Source organism: Triticum dicoccoides, chromosome 6B (genome assembly GCF_002162155.2).
Source record: "Triticum dicoccoides isolate Atlit2015 ecotype Zavitan chromosome 6B, WEW_v2.0, whole genome shotgun sequence".
In the NCBI taxonomy this organism is placed as follows: Eukaryota; Viridiplantae; Streptophyta; class Magnoliopsida; order Poales; family Poaceae; genus Triticum; species Triticum dicoccoides.
Window position 1 is genome coordinate 469777351 of NC_041391.1, and position 21821 is coordinate 469799171.

Consider the following 21821-nt stretch of genomic DNA (forward strand, 5'->3'; position numbering starts at 1 on the left):
ACTTCATACCTAAGGATGCATAGCATATTTTGGTGAGGTAGTAGACATGTTCCATTTGTGTCCATATGCAAGTCTAGTAGGAAGGAGTTCACCTCGGTTTCCAAAGCACGTGCTCTAGCTCTTGTCATGGGTCCTTGTGAGGGTGGATGTGTTGATGTAGAGTCCATGGGGATGATGGAAGGATGCTCCGCATCAGGAAAGCTTCCATCAAACTGCATTCAAGAAAGAAGTCATACCGAAGCTGTGGCTTGAATGGAGTGAGCAACACTGCACGTCGGACGACTTCCGGCTGAACAAAGTCAATATTGGTGACTGTGAAGATGAGCTGCTGGACAACAAAGTGATGCGGCAGGATATCAAGGTCTTGTATAAAAGGTGAAAGCAGGTTGGCCGTTGTGCACCATGTACGTATGCATTGTCGATCTTTCGAGGTCGGCATTGCTCTGAATGAAGTAAGCGTCCTCTAAAAACCATTTTTCCCATGATGATACCTGTTTCTCCTTGTTTCACGTGATTTTACGACTGTTTGTTTTTATGCCGCAGGGTGTTACAGTTGCTTCGTTGTGGTGGAACGCCAAGCCAAGGGTTTGCTGCCAGCAAGGTTTTTCTGTTGCTGGTGCCATTGCCCCACCTATGTGTATCCATCCAGTGACCTTGTTAGGCATTCTAGTTGCTTAGTGAACGCCAACCCAGCAAAAGATCTGCTATTTCTTAGGAAAACCCACTATTGTCAATTTCTGTCGCTGAACGCACTGTCTTTATTTTTCACTTGCAGAGTTGGAAGGCAATTGTTTTATATGACTTAATTATATAGTGAAAATAGCAATGATGTGTATTCCGTATAGTTGGTAGTTATATCAAATTGTACCCGATCAATGCTTCATAGCTTTGTGTTTTTGTTTGCAGTAATTTGTCATTACTGCGAGGAACGAAACCTTCTTAACACCGGAATGCATTTAATTACTCCCTCCGTCCCATAATATAAGAGCGTTTTTTACACTACACTAGTGTAAAAAACGCTCTTATATTATGGGACGGAGGGAGTAGTTCATTTATAGATAAAGTTCTCACTTTGTCGAAATTCAGCATGTGTCTGTTATTTTCCTCTTCAGTTGTCCATGTTGTTGTCATATATCTGTGTGGTACAAGAATGATTGTTCAGGAATTGAGTTCAACGAAGTTGTTTCATTCACAAAAGTTAGTTATCCCAGTTTTGTTATTCCCTTCACTGTCACTGCAAACTTTGTTCTTGATGATTTCCTGCCATTGCTATCATGCAAATATTGTTGTAGTTGATTTCCCGTTTTCAGTAATATTTATCTACATCAGATATGAAACTTGTCATAACCCTGTCGTATTACTTTATCCAATTTTACAGATCATTTGCAGTGTATGGTGTTGATGTTTACTGGAGCTATGCTTTTCAAGAAATTCTTGGAAATTTTGGTAAGAGCTATACAAACTCAAAATTCATGGAGTATGATATTATCATGTTGTAGCCGCTGTAGTGCCGACCAAACACTATCATCACATATATAAATCTTGGTAAAGTGGCATAGATAGATATATTAGTATACAATCCTTATTGTTGGACAGGGAATTCACCTATGTTATGTGTCAGTTTTTACTTTCATGTGTATAAGACAGATGCAATGAACATACTGTTTAAACTTTGCTGCCGTGGTAAATTCTAACATATCAGCATGATTATGCTAGGTTGAACGTTCCACTCTTTATCCTAAAATTTATATGATAGCCTTGTTGAATGAACTGCATTCCATCTATTGAAAATTGTAAAACTGTCTTCTTACGGAGGTAGCCCTTGAACATCCCAAGTTCAATGATGGTAGCTTAACTATGATAGTTTGGTCCACAGTGATACTGGCAAGAGCAAATGCATCCAACATCCCCTACTTTTCTGGTGTGGGCAGATATGACTATGCTTACACACGGCCAAGAGGTAAGTGTTCAACATGCACCAGTACCATGTTTTCTATTTTGATGGGTGTAATGACATGTCTGGTTCGGTGCTTCTTTTTGTGTCCGTAGGAAAATGAAGTTGTACTGCTCCTGCGCTTAAGTTTTTGGTGCAATGCTGGCATGCATTGAGTCCATTTAATCACTTTTCATGTATCACAAGGTGAAGATAAGCTTTATATACGCTTCTGAAGACATGTATACTGAATATACTCTCTTTTCAATTTAGTTTCTTGCTTATGTTTATCACATACATGGTCTGGCAAATATAAGTATAAGCAACATAAAGAACACAATTTGTTTATTCTGTCTTGCTTTACCTTATTGGAGTAATGTATTGCTCCACACCATGGACATCCACATATATTCAAGCAATTAGCAAAAAAAGGCATTTAAGGCTTCGCTTCCATGACTGAAATTACTGGTCGTGGAGGTCTTCAACAACTTCCACAACTATATGAAAAAATTCCATGAATCTTTGTCTCATTATCTAGTTATATTCAGTTCACGTTTTGAAGTTTTGTACTGCCTGGATGCCAAGAGGAGTTTTGTAGTCGTGTTTATTTTTTAGACATTATCCAACGCCTGAGTTCTTTAAAAAAAATTCATAACTTTATTTGTGGAAATATATTTAACAGAGTTAATAACTGCAGAAAATTGGTAACACTGCGCTCAGTTAGGATTATGAGATATCTGTTGCATATATTATTTATCAATACTACCTCAATTTCTTCGTATCATATTTGTATGTATCTCATGCTCTTACTAATGTTTTAGCCTTCTATATTTTGTTTTGGAGTGGGCTCAGGACAATGGCGCTATGAGGAGGATGAAGGCGCAGCTTCTACTTATTTGTTGTCACATAAGGGTCACAAAAAGAAACACATTATGAATTAGAGGATTAATGGTTCATGACCATATGAAACTGATGTGTCTTATCCACGATGTTCACCTCCTCTGTTGCCATGGAAGCCGAAAATTCTTGAAAAGAAGCTATGCAGAAGAGCTTACAGTGGTCACAAGCCCCTCGTATTGACTAATTTTTCTCCTGTGTAACTAAATTCATGTACCGAATCTTTGCTTATCTAAGGGTTTCAATACTTTCCCAACTCTGCTCTGCACTGATGGTTGCTCAATGATCAATTGTTGCATGGTACAACCATTTCACCTTTATTTGATTTAAATTCAGAACTATTTACTTACACATAGCACAACACAATTGAGGTGGCAACAGTAACATGACCGGGTCTGCATTTTCATGTACAACCAAAAGGAACATTTATTTTTTCCAAACAGTAAGCTTTGAAAAGGGGCATCTTTAGTTAGCAACACATTTTGACTGATTGGTCTTATGTGTTATTAATTTGTTACAATTTGAAATACTTGATATTTCTCCCAAAAATAAAAAAGTGGAAGCAATAAATATACTGTATAAGCACATTCAAATCATGTGCTTATGATATATTCTTATTTTTTGCAATACACCAATGTAGCGGCTTGCTTCTGTTTCACTTATGCATCACGATAATAACTTCATAGCAACTAACTTTCTCTAGAACGACCATAAACCACCAGAGTACATCATCCGTGGTGAGAACAAAACTGATCTGTGTTGCTCTAATGCAGTTGCATACCAATAATCACAAACTAAACATACTATGTCAATACAAGAATATACCAGGTGGCCTTTGCGCATATAGTTTATGGGTACTATTTAGATACTATTATCATTGAGATTAGCTGGCTATCATGCAAGGATGTTAGAAGAGAAAAGGTATAAGAAATATGACATAATTGAGGAGAAGAGCAAGAGAATCATGTTAACTATTGACCATTGAAAGAAACGAATTTTTAACATTTTCCTTATAACATGCCTCTTTCATAGCAACAATAATAGCCTGTCATGGATCAATCATAACCGGAGGTACCTCTATGTATAATTTTCTGCCACAATCTACTCAACAATTCATGTCCTGTGGAGCACTCCCGAAGGATGGAGCATGCCCTGCTTATTTATAGAAACATATATGCTTTCAGTATTAGCTATCTAGGTTAGTAAAATCCAGTAAGGCAAAGCAGAGAATAAAGAAACTAAAATTGTGTATTCTCTAACTTATACTCCCTCTGTAAAGTAATATAAGGCCTCTTAGATCACTACGAGTATTATTTAGCAGACAAAAAATTACATAGGTAATGTTTCAAGACCTAACATTCAGGGTACATCAAACAAGATAGGATAAGTTCATAGGAAAATAAAAAAAATCATCAAAATATTGAAAGTGTTAGCATCTTGACTTCTATCAATGCTGCAAGATAGATTGAGAATGCATATAACTGAACATTTACCATGTATTTTGAAAAAAAATGCAACATCCATATCCTGTACACATGAAACAGCAACTAAATCTTTTAGCTAACATGAGATTACATGGAAAATCACATGTAAACTGAGGCTTCTATTAGCATCAAAGCGTACCACAGCTTGCTCACATCATTGTTTAGGGGTCAGACGATGGTCGAGCTCTAAAGGATGCTGACTTGTACAAGTAGCAAGCAAAACTGTTGTTCAAAAACTTATCTAAAGGCCAACATGAATCATCGAGACTGTCAATTTAGACTGGACCATACTTTTTCCAATATGCTTAACCTATATGTCATCTCCAGCATTTTAGTTTCTGTTTTGCACATCATGTGATCTACCTGTTACTATTTTGTCAAAGTTTTTTGTGGCAAAGGGGAATAGAATCATGGAAGTCTATGCAACCTAATTAGAAAAATAGCTTCTACTTCCTGAATCCTTCATGTTTATGATCATGTGTGATTCCTTGTCGTTGCTTCATGGCAGTCAAAGTTTGCTTCTGCAAGTCGATTATGGGAATTTGAGTACCTATACAGGCCACAAATTTAAAAATCAGATGCAAGGAGAACATTTTTTTTCATCTCCAAGCAATTGTGTGGCAAAATGACATTCTTATTTTCTGTAAGCATTTAATTTGTATAGAATTGAAATCACCTGATTTGCATGAGCATTTCAAAGAGGCAAATATAACATACTGTCTATGTGGGGAAAAGGTTGGTATCTTCGTATTAGTTTTAGATGTGATTACTAATGCTTATTGGTTGTAGTTGTTGTTTCAAAAGTAGCATGCTAGCAGTCATCATATATTGTCTAAGTTGCATTTGTGTTGGGTACATCAAGATGAAGATCAAGAGAAAGCATCAAGCTAATTCTGATGTGGAAATGGGCGATATCAAGCCTCTGAAGGACTCTGAAAGGTGTTTTTTTATTCGGTTCCTTAGTCGTGGCCTCATGAGGTCCCTTTTCTTTAGTCAAACTGAAGCACTCATGTTAGCTTGTCTTCGCTTTTGATTAATTGTAATGCATCATCTCACCCGTTTATGCTCCATAGGTGAGTCGTACATATTCTCATTAGATGTACCACTGCCTATGATAGTTCTAAACTCAAATAATACATTATATGTATGTTTGATCAATGTCCTACTAATAGATCCTAATGTTATAACATGCAACCATATTAATGTACATGATGAGTGAGAATGAGGATCAAACATGACAGACGATTATGCCGAAGCAAGATACATGCGCACAGTCCCGCCTAGGTGGTGCCACCAGGTGGCGCCCCAACCTCTAGTACATGGAGAAGGGTGACCATGCATGCACTACGTGTTACTTCCTCGATTCCTCTATGTAAGGTGTATTATTTTCGACATGGTGACCAAGGCACATAATTATAGACAATATAGGATGAAACTAGCCTTAGCTAATTAGTTGATTATCGGCAGGTAAATCATTTAGCCTAGGAAAGAAAGAGATACACATAATTGTGAGAGAGATACTTTCCTTCTTTTCTACAAGGAGATCTACATGCAATCAGGGAGAGATACTTCCATTTTTCTAGAGGACTAAAAACGGAATTACAAGAAATTAGAAGAAATGCACCTTACATTGTGAAATTTTATCAAAAAACAAATATACCTTATATAAAGGATTGGAGGGAGTAGGAGGGAGTAGCAGTTTGCTAGCTATCCTGTTCCTCCTCTTAAGGCCTCTTTGATTCACAGAATTCTTAAAACTTAGAAACAGAAAGGCACAAGATTGGAATTGCATGTCCTCTTGAATCGATCACAAACCATAGGAATTCGGACCAAAGAGTGACACAGGAGAAACAAAGGAATTCTAGCAAGATGTTTGACTTTGATGGAAATCTCCAGAAAAACTCTGACGACTAACGCCATTTTTTCCTAAGGATCCAAATCCTCCAAAAATCCTATGAAGTTCCATTGAATCAAAGGAGATAACTGACCTGTTCTATTTTGGAGTGCAAGTCAATAACTTCACATGACATAAAATAAATAACTTCACATGACATGAAATCACTAAACAGAGGAGCTAGTAACTGCCAGGTCAGACAAGGGCAGGTCAAAACTAAGGCATGTGAAATTCAAAATCAGAATATTCTCATTCCAGGTCCCTCTTTCTACAACATCCATTCTATTCTTCTGCTGTAGGAAATCCTTAAGTTTAGTCTGGAGCCGGAAACTACTACACATTCATTCTTGATGGGCTCGTGTTGGCTGGCGATCTTCCTCGCCTTGCCCAGAGAAAAACATCAGAACAACAAGCACAGCCACCAAGAAGAGGAGGATGTACGACGCATTCACACCGAGCAGCGTTGGGGAGCGTCTGCCCAATGTCTTCTTTATTGTTCTTCCAGCTCTATATGCCTCGAGGAAACGACTAATTTGGGATCCGTGGTCACCTTCTTCCAAACTCTCTAAACCCTCAACCTGCAACAAGAAGCATTTCAATCATAGCACAACTAAGTAGTCACTATTGGTGATTGTGGTATAAGCAATGAAGCAAACACATGATATGAACGGACTGTAAAAAAAGGATATGATATGAACGGGTCAATTTGAACAAAAATGTGATGTCAAAACCAGACACAGAGTCTGAAATTGATACATAACAATTGCATATCAGTAATACCATGTGACATGCAGAGAACAGATACAGACTTATAGCTGGGATAGTCTGAAATTTGATGATGGCATCCTTGTGAAAATAACGGGGATAACAAAAATACTGTACTTACCACTTCATACTCCTCATCTTTGTCCCAGACTACCAACTTTGGCAGCTGTGAGCTCTTAGAATCATGGAAAGGCTCAGTGAATTCCTCCCATTGGTTGACTCCCACATATCCAAACACCAGGTCATGGTTTGCATTGGCTGCAGACCTTAAAACTTTTATCAACTGCATGGAAGTTTCATCAGATTCATCCTGCAGAATTGCAAGGACAACTTTCCTATCATCATCTTTTAGCATCTTAACAGTCTCTTCATTGATGGGCACAGTTATCGGAAGCAGGGATTGCCGTATAAAATCCTCCAAAAAGGTTCCTGCATTCACAAAAATCATTGCTATGTATCATCAATCCGGAAAAGACATGCACTACAAAGCAGAGCGTGCATGTTTTTGTATAGAAGGTGAATTACATAGTTCCATCACTAAAAAACAGAGGTGCAGAACAATCAATGATAACAGAATGACAAATCTAGGATTTCACTCAGCACATGTAACAAGAAACGTAAAACAAATAGATATTCAAGCATACCTTCAAAGGGGCCATAAAAAACACTCTGCTCGTTATATTTTGGGTTGAGCGAAACCAATGCTGGAATCTTGTCAAAATCATACACGGCCATCAAATCCTCAGAGAAATCATTTGCTGTAGAAAACCATGCCTTCTTCTTGTACCTTGCTCCATACTCGGCAATGGAGGATTCATCCACCCCAAATCCAATAAATAATGGAAAACCCACACCAGCTTCCTGGAGAAAACTTTTGATTGCCGCGTCGGACTTGAGAACAGAAACATCAGGTGCGACAAGCTTCCTCAGGCTCTCAACGAGCTGGCCGGCCTTCCTTGAACCAGTGTACTCTGTGGGGACTCCATGGTCAAAAAGCATAAGAGTAGGGAAGCCACTGCATCCAGGAAAAAAAAATGTCAATTATAAAAACTCCCGTCTGGTTTAATCAAACTCATAGAGATATTTGATTAGGTCGCTTACTCTACTCCATATTTGGACCCAAGCTTTTTGTACTTCTCTGCATTTACTTTCGCGACTACAATTGGCGTGCTCAGCCCAGCAAGAACCGGAGCAGCTTCATCCAACTGCAAATGGGCAACGGCTTATCAGTTCACATCATCGCAGGCCACACAGATGCTGGAATAACAGGAAGAAAGCGATAGTGACATGGCCTGCAAGTCTTGGTGGTATAATCTTATTATTACAAGCAAGGGGTTGAGTGGATCTTAGACGTGCCTGTGCCATTTTCGTTTCCTCTCTACGACTCAAATCCGATCCATGTCTCTGAACCATCACCACTATCTCTCAATTTCCCATTTCGCACTTGGCATCAATTACCCTACCACTCAAACCCAATAGCATTCCTCCTTGCAGACTCTTGGGAATACGAGGTCTCTAGTGAACACCGGCGGTGGTGGATCGAATGGAAGGGCGGGGAGGATAGTTGGACACGTACCTGCGGGGAGAGGCGTTTGCAGTGGCCGCACCACGGGGCGTGGAAGTCCACGAAGAAGAAATCGACGGCGGCCAGCGCCGCCTCGAAGTTGCCTTCGTCCAGCTCCACCACGCTCCCGTCTTGGGGGATCTGGAACCTCGCCGGCTCCTCTCCGCCACTCGCCAAGCAGGCCGGCGTCACTAAAGCAAGAACGAAGAGAGGAAGCAGCCGCTGCTTGTCCACGGCCATCGCCGGCATCAGTGAGCTCGATTCGATCTCGAGCGGAGTTGGTAGCTGCGTGGAACACTACGACTCAAGCCCTCAACTGGTAGTGCCCACATGCTAAGATCCCCCGTCCCATTTCCCGAAATATTTTTTTAGAGAAATCGCTCATGCTTATCTAGCAGATCCCATATTTTTAAAAATTATCTTGTCAAATCTTCAAAATGTTTGCTCAAATAATAGTAACAAATTGATCACGTATCAACACCCCACAAACATAGATAGTTTAAATGCATCACATCATAATTCAAGCACGAGGGTTACTCCTATGGTTAACCAAGTCAACCAAGTCTCAGTCAAGTGACACAGTATATAAAAAGAAAAACAGAAAATGCTCAAAGAAAGTTTTTGCATGGATCTTCACACAAGATCAAACGAATATAGTATCGACTGAGTCTCAATCGATTGAGACCAAGCAAACTGTGACGCCCGGATATTTAAGCTACAGTGAACCTCTAATGATGATGCCACGTCACCTTGATTACTGTTGCTAATCTCTCGCTAGTTTGAAACCGGTTTGAATTCTAATTCAAAATCAAGCAAACAATAAAAAAGTTTAAATGTTAAAACTAAAATATTCCGAGTGAGTTAAATAATGCATAGGCAATTATGGTGGAGAAACCCAACATCTTTAGAGGTGTTTTGAATGTCCTAACATAAATAATCAGTAGTAGGAACAATTAATTAAATGCATTTTTCAATTAATAAAATATTAGGCTAATTTATTTGGATGCCCAAAGTTACGTGGCAGTAGTATATTTGTTTAGACCGATTTAGGAAGCAGTTAGGTATTTATTTCAAACTAAAATGAAAACTTAACCAAAAGAAAAATGAAAATAGAAAAAAACCGTGGCCAACCGGGCCGCGACCCAGCCGGCCGGCCCACGGGCCCACCCGCGCCCCCTGGCCTATATGGCCTGCCGTGCCCAAACCCTAGCACGACCAACACCCACAATCCCCACTCCACCTCGCTCTCTTCCCCCCTCCTCCTGATCTGGATCGAGATCGGGGGGCTCGCCCTTCGCTCGGTGCCGAAGCCCACTCGTCGACGCCGCCCGTCTCCGACCCCGTCGCCCGTCGCCCTTTGCCCAAGCTGACCGCGTCGCCCACCGCCCTCGACGTCGCTGGACCCCATCGTCGCCAGAGCCACCTCGCGGAGCTGCCCCGCCATCCTCTTCCTCGACTCCTCCTCGCCGGACTCCATCGTCGCCGTCGTCTCCGCCAACGCAGTCGTCCCCGTCTTCCTCCCCGAGCACCGTTGCCCCGAACCCTACATTACCCCGTGAGCTTCCCCTTTCCTCGCCTGGTCACCGTGCGACTGCGCCGTCCCACACGCGCACACCGCCGCACAGGCCGCGCCTTGCCCGCTCCCTGCCGTCACTCCTGCCGCTCGTCGCCGCCCGCATCCGCCTCCCCCTGACCGCTCGGCGCCGACTGCTATCGCGCTGCTCGGCTGCACCCGAAGCCCGTGCCTGCTTGCCTCCGCCGTGACCGCTCTCACGCATCGCTGCCATTGCTGCTCACTGCCCGCGCTTGCAGCCGCCGCAGCCGCCTTCGTGCCCGCGACCCTCCTCCTTGCCTCGCTCCCGCGCCCGCTCTCGCGCACCATCGCATGGTGCCATAGTTGTTGCTCACGTGCTGCTGCTCTGTAGCGCGTGTTCGCCCGCTCCCTTGCCGTGGTTGTTGAGGCGCTGCGGGCCGCTACTGCTTTTCCCCACCACTGCTGCTAGCCTTGCCTCCGCCCGCCTTCCCCGCTGACGGCCGCCGCGCCCGCACCTCGCCCAGACCGCGCACGCACACCCTGCCATTGCTCCACGCCGGCGTGCCCCTGGCCCTGTTGCTCTCTGTGGCGCACTACCGTGGCCGCCGGCGCCCCATAGCCCCCTCCCCCCGCTCGGATGCCCAGTCGGGGCCAGCGCCCGCTCGGGCTGCGCCCGACACCTGCGCCCGTTAGTGCCCGCACCCACTACGACCCCAGCGCCCACTGCCTGATAGGCCCCCTGGGCCAATGACGGGGGGCCCACCCCCTGGAACTTTTAGAGAAAGAAATAAAAAAAGAATTAATTAATAATTAAATTAATTAATTAAGTAAGTAAGTAAATTAATTAATCGAATTAATTGTAATTAATAAACCTAATCATTTTAGTTAGACTAACTAAACCTGATTAGTTAGTCTTAGCCTATGACATATAGGACCCATGCGTCAGTTTGACCAAGTCAACAGACTGTTGACTGCTGACATCACCCTGATGTCATGCTGACATCATAATGGCATTTACTAATTAAATTAATTCTAAAAATGATTTAAAACTTTGATAATTAACATAAGATAAACCGTACCTCGGATGGAAATACTTTGTACATGAAAGTTGCTCAGAATGACGAGACGAAACCGAATACGCAGCCCTTTTGTCAGCCACACGTCCCTAGCATAGCGAACCTGCAACATTTCACCTCCGGTTCATCTGTCCGAAAACGCGAAACACCGGGGATACTTTCTCGGATGTTTCCCCCCTTCACTGGTATCACCTACTACCGTGTTAGGGCACATGTAGCACCGCTCATGTCATGTCGTGCATCGTCATGCTTATATTTGCATTGTATTTATTGTTTCTTGCCCCTCTCCTCTCCGATAGACTACGAGACCGACGTTGTTGCTGCTCCGCTCGACTACGGAGTTGACGACCCCTCCTTGCCAAAGCAACCAGGCAAGCCCCCTCTGATCACCAGATATCGCCTATTCTTCCCTCTACTACTTGCATTAGAGTAGTGTAGCATGTTACTGTTCGGTTAATCCTATTCTGTTGCATAGCCTGTCATTGTTGCTACAGTTGTTGACACCTTACCTGCAATCCTAAATGCTTAGTATAGGATGCTAGTTTATCATCCGTGGCCCTACATTCTTGTCCGTCTGCCTTGCTATACTATCGGGCCGTGATCACTCGGGAGGTGATCACGGGTATATGCTTACATACATACATACATGCTATACAGATGGTGACTAAAGTCAGGTCGGCTCGTTGAGTACCTGCGGTTGATTCACGGATTAGGGGCTGAAAGGACATACTTTCCCGACGGCCCTCTGAGTGGATCTTTGTGGCGGAGCGACAGGGCAGGATGAGACCACCTAGGTGAGAGGTGGGCGTGGCACTAGTCGGCGTCCGCGGTTACTTCAAAATAACACGCTTAACGAGATCTTGGTATTTGATCTGAGTTGGGTCGTTGACCTTATACGCACTAACCGCCACGTGGGACAATATATGGGCAACCGACGTCATGGTATCAGCCGAAGCCTTCTAGACGTCAGTGACTGAGCGGCGCGCGTCGGATTGGACTGGACTAGAACGCCTGCTCTTGTATTAGGGAGGCTAGGTTTGTTTCCGACCGCCCACGCAATGTGCAGGTGTGCAATGGGCGATGGGCCTAGACCCCTGCGCGCTTAGGATTTAGACCGGCATGCTGACCTCTCTGTTAGGCCTAGGTAGGGCTGCGACGTGTTGATCTCCCGAGGCCGGACAAGACCTAGGAAAGTGTGCCCGGTCAGAGGGATCGAGCGTGTCGGGAAATGTGGTGCACCTCTGCAGGGAAGTTGATCTATTCGAATATCCGTGTCCACGATAACAGGCGACCCAGAGTTGTACCTTGACCTTATGACAACTAGAACCGGATACTTAATAAAACACACCCAGACAAGTTCTAGAGACAACCCGGTAATCGCTTTCCCACAGGGCGACAAGGGGAGGATCACCGGGTAGGATTATGCTATGCGCTGATACTTGGTGAACTTCAATCTACTCTCTTCTACATGCTGCAAGATGGAGGCTGCCAGAAGCGTAGTCTTCGATAGGACTAACTATACCCCTCTTATTCTGACATTCTGCAGTTCAGTCCATCGATATTGCCTCTTTACACATATACCCATGCATATGTAGTGTAGATCCTTTCTTGCGAGTACTTTGGATGAGTACTCACGGTTGCTTTGCTCCTATTTCCCCCCCTTTTCCTCTTCTCGGATGCATCAACCAGACGTTCGAGCCCAAGAGCCAGACGCCACTGTCGACGATGACTCCTACTACACCGGAGGTGCCTACTACTACGTGCAGGCCGCTGATGACGACCAGGAGTAGTTTAGGAGGATCCCAGGCAGGGGGCCTACGCCTCTTTCGATCTATATCCCAGTTTGTGCTAGCCATCTTATGGTAACTTGTTTAACTTATGTCTGTACTCAGATATTGTTGCTTCCGCTGACTCTTTTATGTTCGAGCACCTGTATTCGAACCCTCGAGGCCCATGGCTTGTAATATGATGCTTGTATGACTTATTTTATTTTTAGAGTTGTGTTGTGATATCTTCTCGTGAGTCCCTGATCTTGATCGTACACATTTGCGTGCATGATTAGTGTACGATTGAATTGGGGGCATGACAAGTTGGTATTAGAGCCGACTGCCTGTAGGAATCCCCCTTCCAAACTCCTTGTTCGAAGTTGAGTCTAGTCATTGAAAAACTTTTACTAACATGGTTGTGTGGCTTACGGGCCCACGTCGCCATTGGGTGGTATTAGGATCTTTTATTCCTCGTCTATACTCTGGGACTCTGATCTCTCTTCTGGTTAAATGACTTTACAAATTCTAACTCTAGGTTCTCATACCCACTTCTTGCCGGAGAGCCCCTTCATTCCAAATGATCGACTTCTTCGCCAGAAGATTCTGACGATATTCTCCGATGTTCTCCCGAGACGTTCTGCCATCGCTTTTGCAATTCCCTTCCATTGATAAACCCCTATGGATAACCACATACACTTGCCATTCATACAATATTTCCCAGTTGATCTTGTTATTACAAATACCCCTAAATTCTCTCTCTTGTTCTGAGAATCCTTTGAGCTTACTGCCTTGCAGTTATTTGCCACCTGAATACCCCTGCGGATAATTTCTCGCTCTTATCGAGTATCCGCTCATGTCCAGTTGATTCATGTATTTCGCAAAAGTCTTCGAAATACCATTTGATCTTCCGAATATCCTCAACAGCTTGAAATTCTTGCTTGCTTGCATTAGGATTAATCCCATAAGTCTGGTAATCTTATTGTCATCCTTTGTCATTATCATTTTGACTCCGTTGATTCAATGTGTTGCAAATGCACGCAATCCTCAATCAGATCCTAGAATTCATCCTTCTGGCTCAGATGTCGTTTTAAACATGAGTTGGATCTCGACCAATCAAATTGCCATCGATTGTACCCCTAAGTCTATTCAACTTATCCATCCTTAATCAGAGCGTTTGCTTCTGATCCCTTGAATTTGAAATCATAATTCCTTTACATTTGAGCTTTGAATTAGTCAGTTGTTTCTATAATCCAATGTCCTTGCATTGTATCTTTTTCTCTGATTGTGTGTCGATGCTCACATCAGCTCCGTTATGGACCGTCAGATCCCTTGTTGAATCATCATCCGACAATGTCCTTTGTATACGAAAACCTCAAGAAGTTATTTTCCCTGATACATAATACCATAGGTAAATCCTATTCTCTGATTTGGCCAACCATGCTCTGGTTTTGAGCTGGTGATATTTACTATTGGAGCTTGTGGTATATGTTTCCACTATACCCCGATGGGTTGAACCTATGCCTTCCTTAATATGTGTGAACTCGAAAGTTTTCACGAGTCATACTCTTCTGGTATTTTGCTAGATAAAATTTCAACACTACAACTTCTTCAAAAATGAGGAGTGGATGAAAGATTATGCATTGGAGAAGTGGGAGTCGACCTTGAACCTTGTGTTCATGCCCATGGACACGATGTAGATCATATCATTAAAGCTTCTCTTCAATTAAATATTCCCTTGTTATAAGTTCATCTTATATCTGGGATCTGGCCTTTTGCAATCGTGGTTCTGGTCATGTTCTCCTTTTAAATACCATTTCTCGGACAAGTTGAAGTATTTGTCTTCTGCAGATCATTGCACCTGTCCAACCTTTACTTTGATCTATCCTCGAGTATTACACTCCGGTATCTCAAGAATATCATGGAGCTGCATAACTTCTTATGGGTTCTTCATCAACTGTTATTTCTCACCGATTCCAATTTTCCTGGGTTTTGAGTTATTAGTCAGTCGAGAACACCAATAAGTGAATCAATACCGCACGCCGATTCAATAACTCCAAGTAATTTTTGTTGCTTACAAGTTTAATAATCCTTCAAGTCATTCCCTAGCCTGATCGGCTATATCATTATTGTGCTAAATTTTAACTGTGCTACCTGGTCCTTATTCCCGGAGCACAACTTTCAGTGGTGAGCTAAGCTTACGTCGATCTTCCTCATCATATCATTTTGCCTTGAACAGCGAGCTTAGTTTTGAGTTTGTGTCGTACCCTTGGTTTCAGTAACCTTTTGCTTCACCATTCCTTTGACTTGATGTCATTGCCAATTGATTACATCTTGAAATCTCTTGACAAATGTGTCGTGATCATCATCAACATTCTGAACTCTTCCAAGATATCTATTGAATTCTTCATGGGAAATACCATCCTTGTTCCTTGGTAAATTGTGTTGTCATCGACTACTTCATTGCCTTCTTTCCAACACAAACTTGTTTGTGTTGTGGCTGTACCTTGAGTTCCTGGCTATCCAGCTTGTCTTAAGTCCTACCTTGAAGTAATACCATCTTATATATCAAGAATGTTGTGAGAATTTCACCACCTCTTAAGAATTCTTGGTACAAGTGATACATCCCGCCATCTAAATTCATCTCTTGGTCCCCGTGTTATTTCCAACCAGAATACCGATGATTGAACTGGGATGTGTAAAAATTCAAAATTACTAGCAACCTTATTGCTTGTAAGATAATGAACGATAGTTTCATTCTTTGTGTATTGGTTATTGAATCACCATTCTAAACATTGATCATGCTACCTAAGCCCATATTATGGGTGCACCTTCCAACCAATGGTTAATGGTGTATGTTTTCCTCGAGCATACATCATTATACCATTTGATCTGACAAATGTTATCTCCTTGTTCACATAATTGTGGAAGTCCATCATCTCAATGAATTGTCGCCGAGATCATCAGCCACCTCCCCATCCTCTCCTTGGTTTAATGATGAACTCTTGTTTTGGAATTCGCTCCCATAGTTCATTTCCTGAGAATCTTACATTCTCATCTCGTCAATTTGTGTTGCACCTTTTCTTGTCAGGCATCCTAAGTCGGAGGTATCCTGACACCAATCGGATCTGAACCTCAATCAGATATGATGGTTGGAACATATTTCTAAGAGTTATAACATTGGTCTTTATATGACTCTGTAAGGTGATGTCATGCCTAGCACACCTGAGCGGAACACCTATTGTTATAATTTTCTCTTTTAGCAAGGCTATCCATTCTTCCATGAGGAAATTGTAAAACTTATTCTATAAGTTGTTCCTGATGAATCCATTGAGTATCCAAAGTCTGACCTTTGTTTGAAGACCATGTCAATGCTATCTCGAAGCATGTCTGTGATACTCCAATTTTCAGCAAGAACATTTGTAGCTCAATGTTAAATGTTTCTTGCTCAATTATTCAAACACCGTTGTATGGGTAATGTCATAAAATTTCTCTCCCTTTACATAAAGGGTTTTATACATTATATCCTGTCATGGATATCATGCTCTACTTGTCCTTGGGAAGGATATACCCCTGAAATGTGTGTTTAAACACATTTTCCTTTCCATTCTTCTGTTTAATATGATAATCATATTTTCCTTTCCATTGTTTTGTTTAACCTTTCTTGTAATCTGACTTAACTGAGTAGTAATAATTCCCTACTTAGGTAAGCACCTTGTTGTACCACTCTGTCAGTAAGACCCTATTACTATTGTTTATGACATTCCGGTAACCACCGATGGACGAGAACTTTGCCTATTGGTCTGCCTCATTTAACGAGCAGGAAGATGGTTCTCTTTGTCCCTCGCCCTTGGTACCAACATTATTGCCAACATAACTGGCAGACTACCCTCTGATATGCCTTGGTATCGTGACCGTGTAAGGTGTCATCCCCCTTTCTACTTTTAATCCACATGGTGGGTGATGGGGTTATGTACCTAGGGTAGGGTCATGGACCTGATCTAAGTACCTTACCCAAGGACACCCTTAGAAGAAGTCGCCTTCCAGTCGACCAACGAGGGACACACTCGAATGACTTGAAGGACTCGACCACGAAGACTCACTCGACCACCAGAAGGTCAAGAGGCACTCTGCACTGCCACGGCCTGTAATCAAGTAGACTTTATGATAGTAAAGGCACTTTATGTGGGGCGTTACCAGTAACGCCCCAGACTTAACTCACCTTAAACCCTCTCCTACGTGGGCTGGCTGGGGTCCTGGCGCACTCTATATAAGCCACCCCCCTCCACAGGCAGAAGGGTTCGGCACCTTGTAACTCATATACTCATAATCCACTCGACCGCCTCCGGGCTCCGAGACGTAGGGCTGTTACTTCCTCCGAGAAGGGCCTGAACTCGTACATCCTTTGTGCTTACAACCTCTCCATAGCGAGGACCTTGCCTCTCAATACCTACCCCCCACTCTACTGTCAGGCTTAGAACCACGACAGTTGGCGCCCACCGTGGGGCCGGTGTTTTAGCGATTTTGTGGAGAAAGTTGCAATTCTTCCGAGTACTTTCATCATGGTGTCTGCTGGAGTTTTGGTCGGGGGTCAAGAGATCCGTCTCGGCACTCTCACCTTCATCGCCGACGACTCCGCATGGCTCCAGGAGGCTCCACTCGACGTGGATGCGCTCCCCGTCCGCGGTGCGACGCATTTTCGCGCATGTGTCCGTGGCGTTCTGCTGCGGCAACCGTCGACCCTGTATCGGTCGGCTCCTTTATCGTCCACCCTCCCGGTCTCCCGCCAGCGCAAGCGCTCAGGCCGGTCGAGGCTTCAGCAATGGGTGAGGCACGCGGTGGCTCGCCAATCGGCCACCACCCAAGTTGCGGCAATCGAGCCCGACGAACCTCTCTACGGCTTGTTCGATCAGTCGACTGGCTCCGTAGAGACTGCATTCGAGTGCGGTAGCAGTGATCCAGCGGCGGAAATCTTGATGGTCGACGGGCCCCACAGTCCCCCTGGCTTCGCCCGTGGTGGTGGAGCAGGTGACGGCGGCGACCCTACACGAGGCTACGAAGAGTACCAGCCCGAGCCACTCGACTCTCTGCAAAGAGAGGAACTTCGCCGCAGGAACGAGGATCCCCTGCGTATTCCCATCGCAGGAGAAACCCCCGAGGCTCGTGCCTTGGAGGAGGCGCGTCTGGCCAATTTGGCCGAGCGCACTCGACTGGAGAATCTTCAGCGAGCACTCGACGAGCGCGCGCGGCAACGAGTTCCCGACACCAGTCGACGTCAACTCTTCCCGCCAACTCAGGTATATCGAACCCCAATTCAGAATTTAGCAGCTACGACCCGTATAGCAGAGTCCATCCAGCCTTCGCAGTCGGAAGCTGGCAGAGGTTTGCTGCAGATCAGGGATCTGCTCCGGGCAGCAGGAGATCAGAATTCAGCCGTGTCTCAGTCGTGCAACAGAATTCACAGTCGATCCGTCACTGTGAATACGGTTCAGTCAGCTCACAGCCCCAGATCGCCTCCGCGGCGTGAAGGGCGCGAGAATCGGCGAGATCAATATGGCGACAGACTCGACCGAGATGATAGGCGTCGAGTGCCCTATTCCCCTCCGAGGGGTGGGTCTTACGCTCCTCGGCAGCCAGATGATAGGCGTCAGTACAGTACAGGGCGTAGGGTTCCAGTCGACCCCAGAGAACCAGGCTTCGACGCGCGATCCATTATCGTGCAAGGGTTGGTTGACCGGAACAGAGCCCATCGAGGTGGACTCGACAGAGATGTACCCACAAGCAGTCGAGTGCATGTTTCTGGTCCTGAATGTTTCAGCAGAGCTATCAGAGCCGCAGTTATCCCTCCCAATTTCAGGTTGGCAACAGGAGTCAGCAAGTTCACTGGTGAGTCTAAGCCTGAAACTTGGCTTGAAGACTACCGAGTGGCAGTTCAGATTGGTGGTGGGAACGACGAGGTGGCCATGAAGCATTTGCCCCTCATGTTGGAAGGTTCTGCCAGGGCATGGTTGACTCAATTACCTCCTAGCAGCATTTACACTTGGGAAGATCTGTCCCGAGTGTTCGTCAGGACGTTTGAAGGAACTTGCAAGCGACCAGCTGGATTGACAGAGTTGCAAGTCTGCGTGCAGAAAACTAATGAGACTCTCAGAGAGTATATTCAGAGGTGGATCACTTTGCACCACACTGTGGAGAATGTGTCTGATCATCAGGCAGTCTGCGCCTTCAAAGATGGTGTCAAGAACAGAGAACTGAGTTTGAAGTTTGGTCGAACTGGTGACATGACCTTGGGTCGGATGATGGAGATTGCTACCAAGTACGCCAACGGCGAAGAAGAAGACCGACTCCGAAGCGGCAAGCACAAGCCGAGTCAGTCGGAAAAAGGAAACACCAGTCGGAAACAGAAGCGGAAGGCTGAACCGGCAGCTCCTGGAGAGGCTCTGGCCGTGACTCAAGGAAAGTTTAAGGGGAAACCAAAAGGATCCTGGAACCCCAAGAAGGTAAAGGATAAAGAAGGGAACGACGTGATGGATATGCCATGTCACATTCACACGAAGAAAGACGAAGAGGGGAATATCATTTACCCGAAGCACACCACTCGCCAATGTCGACTCCTGATCCAGCAGTTTCAGGGAAAACAGTCTAAGGACAAGGAGAAGGGGTCGGACAAGGCCGAAGACAAAGAGGACAGTGAGGAGGGATATCCGCATATCAACTCCACTCTGATGATCTTTGCAGATGTGGAAAGCAGAAGTCGACTGAAAGTGATTAACCGAGAGGTGAACATGGTTGCCCCCGCAAAAGCAAATTATCTGAAGTGGTCTCAAACACCCATCACATTCGACCAATCTGATCACCCGACTCATATTGCCACCCCTGGGAGGCAAGCTTTGGTGGTCGATCCAGTTGTCGAAGGCACTCGACTGACAAAGGTGCTGATGGATGGTGGAAGTGGGCTGAACTTATTGTATGCAGACACATTGAAAGGTATGGGCATTCCGATGTCCCGACTAAGCACTAGTAACATGAGCTTTCATGGAGTTATACCAGGGAAGAAGGCCGAGTCACTCGGCCAGATAGCTTTGGACGTGGTGTTTGGTGATTCGAAGCATTTTCGCAAAGAAAAGTTGACGTTTGAGGTCGTGGATTTTCAGAGTGCATATCATGCCATTTTGGGGAGACCAGCTTACGCACGATTTATGGCTCAACCATGCTACGTGTACCTCAAATTGAAGATGCCCGGCCCCAAAGGAGTGATCACTGTCACCGGTGATCGGAAAAAGGCAGAAGAGTGCTTTCAGAAGGGCTCCAAGATCGCCGATTCCCAGGTGACAGCGGTCGAGTTCGAAGAATATAAGCAAAACGCAGATCCGAGTGACTTTCTGCGATCCAAGAAGCCCGCCACAGAGTCTGCATTCCAGTCGTCCGGTGAGACGAAGCCTGTTCACATTCACCCGACCGACCCCGAAGCAGCTCCGACCCGCATCTCCACGACACTCGACCCAAAATAGGAAGAAGCGCTCATCCAGTTCCTCCGTGAGAACTGGGACATTTTTGCATGGAAGCCCGCTGACATGCCAGGTGTTCCCAGGGGACTGGCTGAGCATCGCCTAAGAGTCGACTCATCTGCAAAACCAGTCAAAGAGCATCTTCGGCGGTCCGCCGTCCAGAAGAGAAAAGCCATTGGCGAAGAAGTGGCTCGACTGTTGGCGGCAGGATTTATCCGAGAGATATACCACTCCGAGTGGCTCGCTAATGTCGTCATGGTTCCTAAGAAGGACAAGTCGCTCCGAATGTGCATTGATTTCAAGCACATCAACCGGGCCTGCCCGAAAGATCATTTTCCTCTCCCTCGCATAGATCAAATTGTTGACTCGACCGCGGGATGTGAGAGGTTATCTTTTTTAGATGCCTACTCCGGGTACCACCAGATCCGTCTGTACGGGCCCGACGAGGTAAAAACAGCTTTCATCACTCCATTCGGGTGCTTCTGCTATATCACCATGCCATTCGGTCTCAAGAATGCCGGGGCCACATTCATGCGAATGATTCAGAAGTGTCTACTCACTCAAATCAGTCGGAATGTCGAAGCTTATATGGATGATATTGTTGTCAAGTCACGAAAAGGTTCCGACCTGCTCGCTGACCTCGCCGAAACATTTGCCAACCTCAGAAGGTATGATATCAAGCTCAATCCATCGAAGTGCACATTTGGAGTTCCTGGTGGCAAGTTACTCGGTTTTCTCGTTTCCGAACGGGGAATCGACGCTAACCCAGAGAAGATTGGCACTATTCTCCGAATGAAACGCCCTGTGCGAGTGCACGATGTCCAGAAGCTTACTGGATGCTTGGCCGCATTAAGTCGATTCATCTCACGACTCGGTGAAAAGGCATTGCCTCTTTACCGACTGATGAAAAAGACAGAGAAGTTCGAGTGGACTCCAGAAGCTGATGCAGCGTTTGCCGAGCTAAAAGCTCTGCTCTCCACCCAGCCGGTGCTTGCTGCTCCAATCAGCAAAGAGCCTCTGTTGCTCTATATCGCAGCCACAGGACAAGTCGTCAGTACCGTGCTAACGGTCGAGCGGGAAGAAGAAGGAAAAGCCCTCAAAGTTCAGCGCCCAGTGTATTATTTGTCTGAAGTCTTGACTCCATCCAAGCAGAGATATCCTCATTATCAGAAGCTTGTATATGGAATATACATGACCACAAAGAAGGTTGCTCATTATTTCTCTGATCATTCCATCACAGTCGTCAGCGACGCTCCACTATCAGAGATTTTGCACAATAGGGATGCAACTGGTCGAGTGGCCAAATGGGCGATTGAACTTCTTCCCCTTGATATCAAGTTTGAGGCAAAGAAAGCCATTAAGTCCCAGGCAATAGCAGATTTCCTTGCCGAGTGGATTGAACA

General features: G+C 44.8%; 1 protein-coding gene across 1 annotated transcript; it reads right to left on the reverse strand.

The window, feature by feature from the left end:
• Positions 1-6256: 6256 nt before the first annotated feature.
• Positions 6257-8876, reverse strand: LOC119322889 (protein disulfide isomerase-like 5-3). Its single transcript, XM_037596427.1, has 5 exons — positions 8550-8876; positions 8075-8178; positions 7618-7988; positions 7095-7402; positions 6257-6786 (listed from the first exon to the last, which is right to left on the reverse strand). Exons 1-5 carry the CDS (start codon positions 8784-8786, stop codon positions 6550-6552), a joined length of 1257 nt encoding a protein of 418 aa, XP_037452324.1. The 5' UTR covers positions 8787-8876; the 3' UTR covers positions 6257-6549.
• Between the last annotated feature and the right edge of the window lie 12945 nt (positions 8877-21821).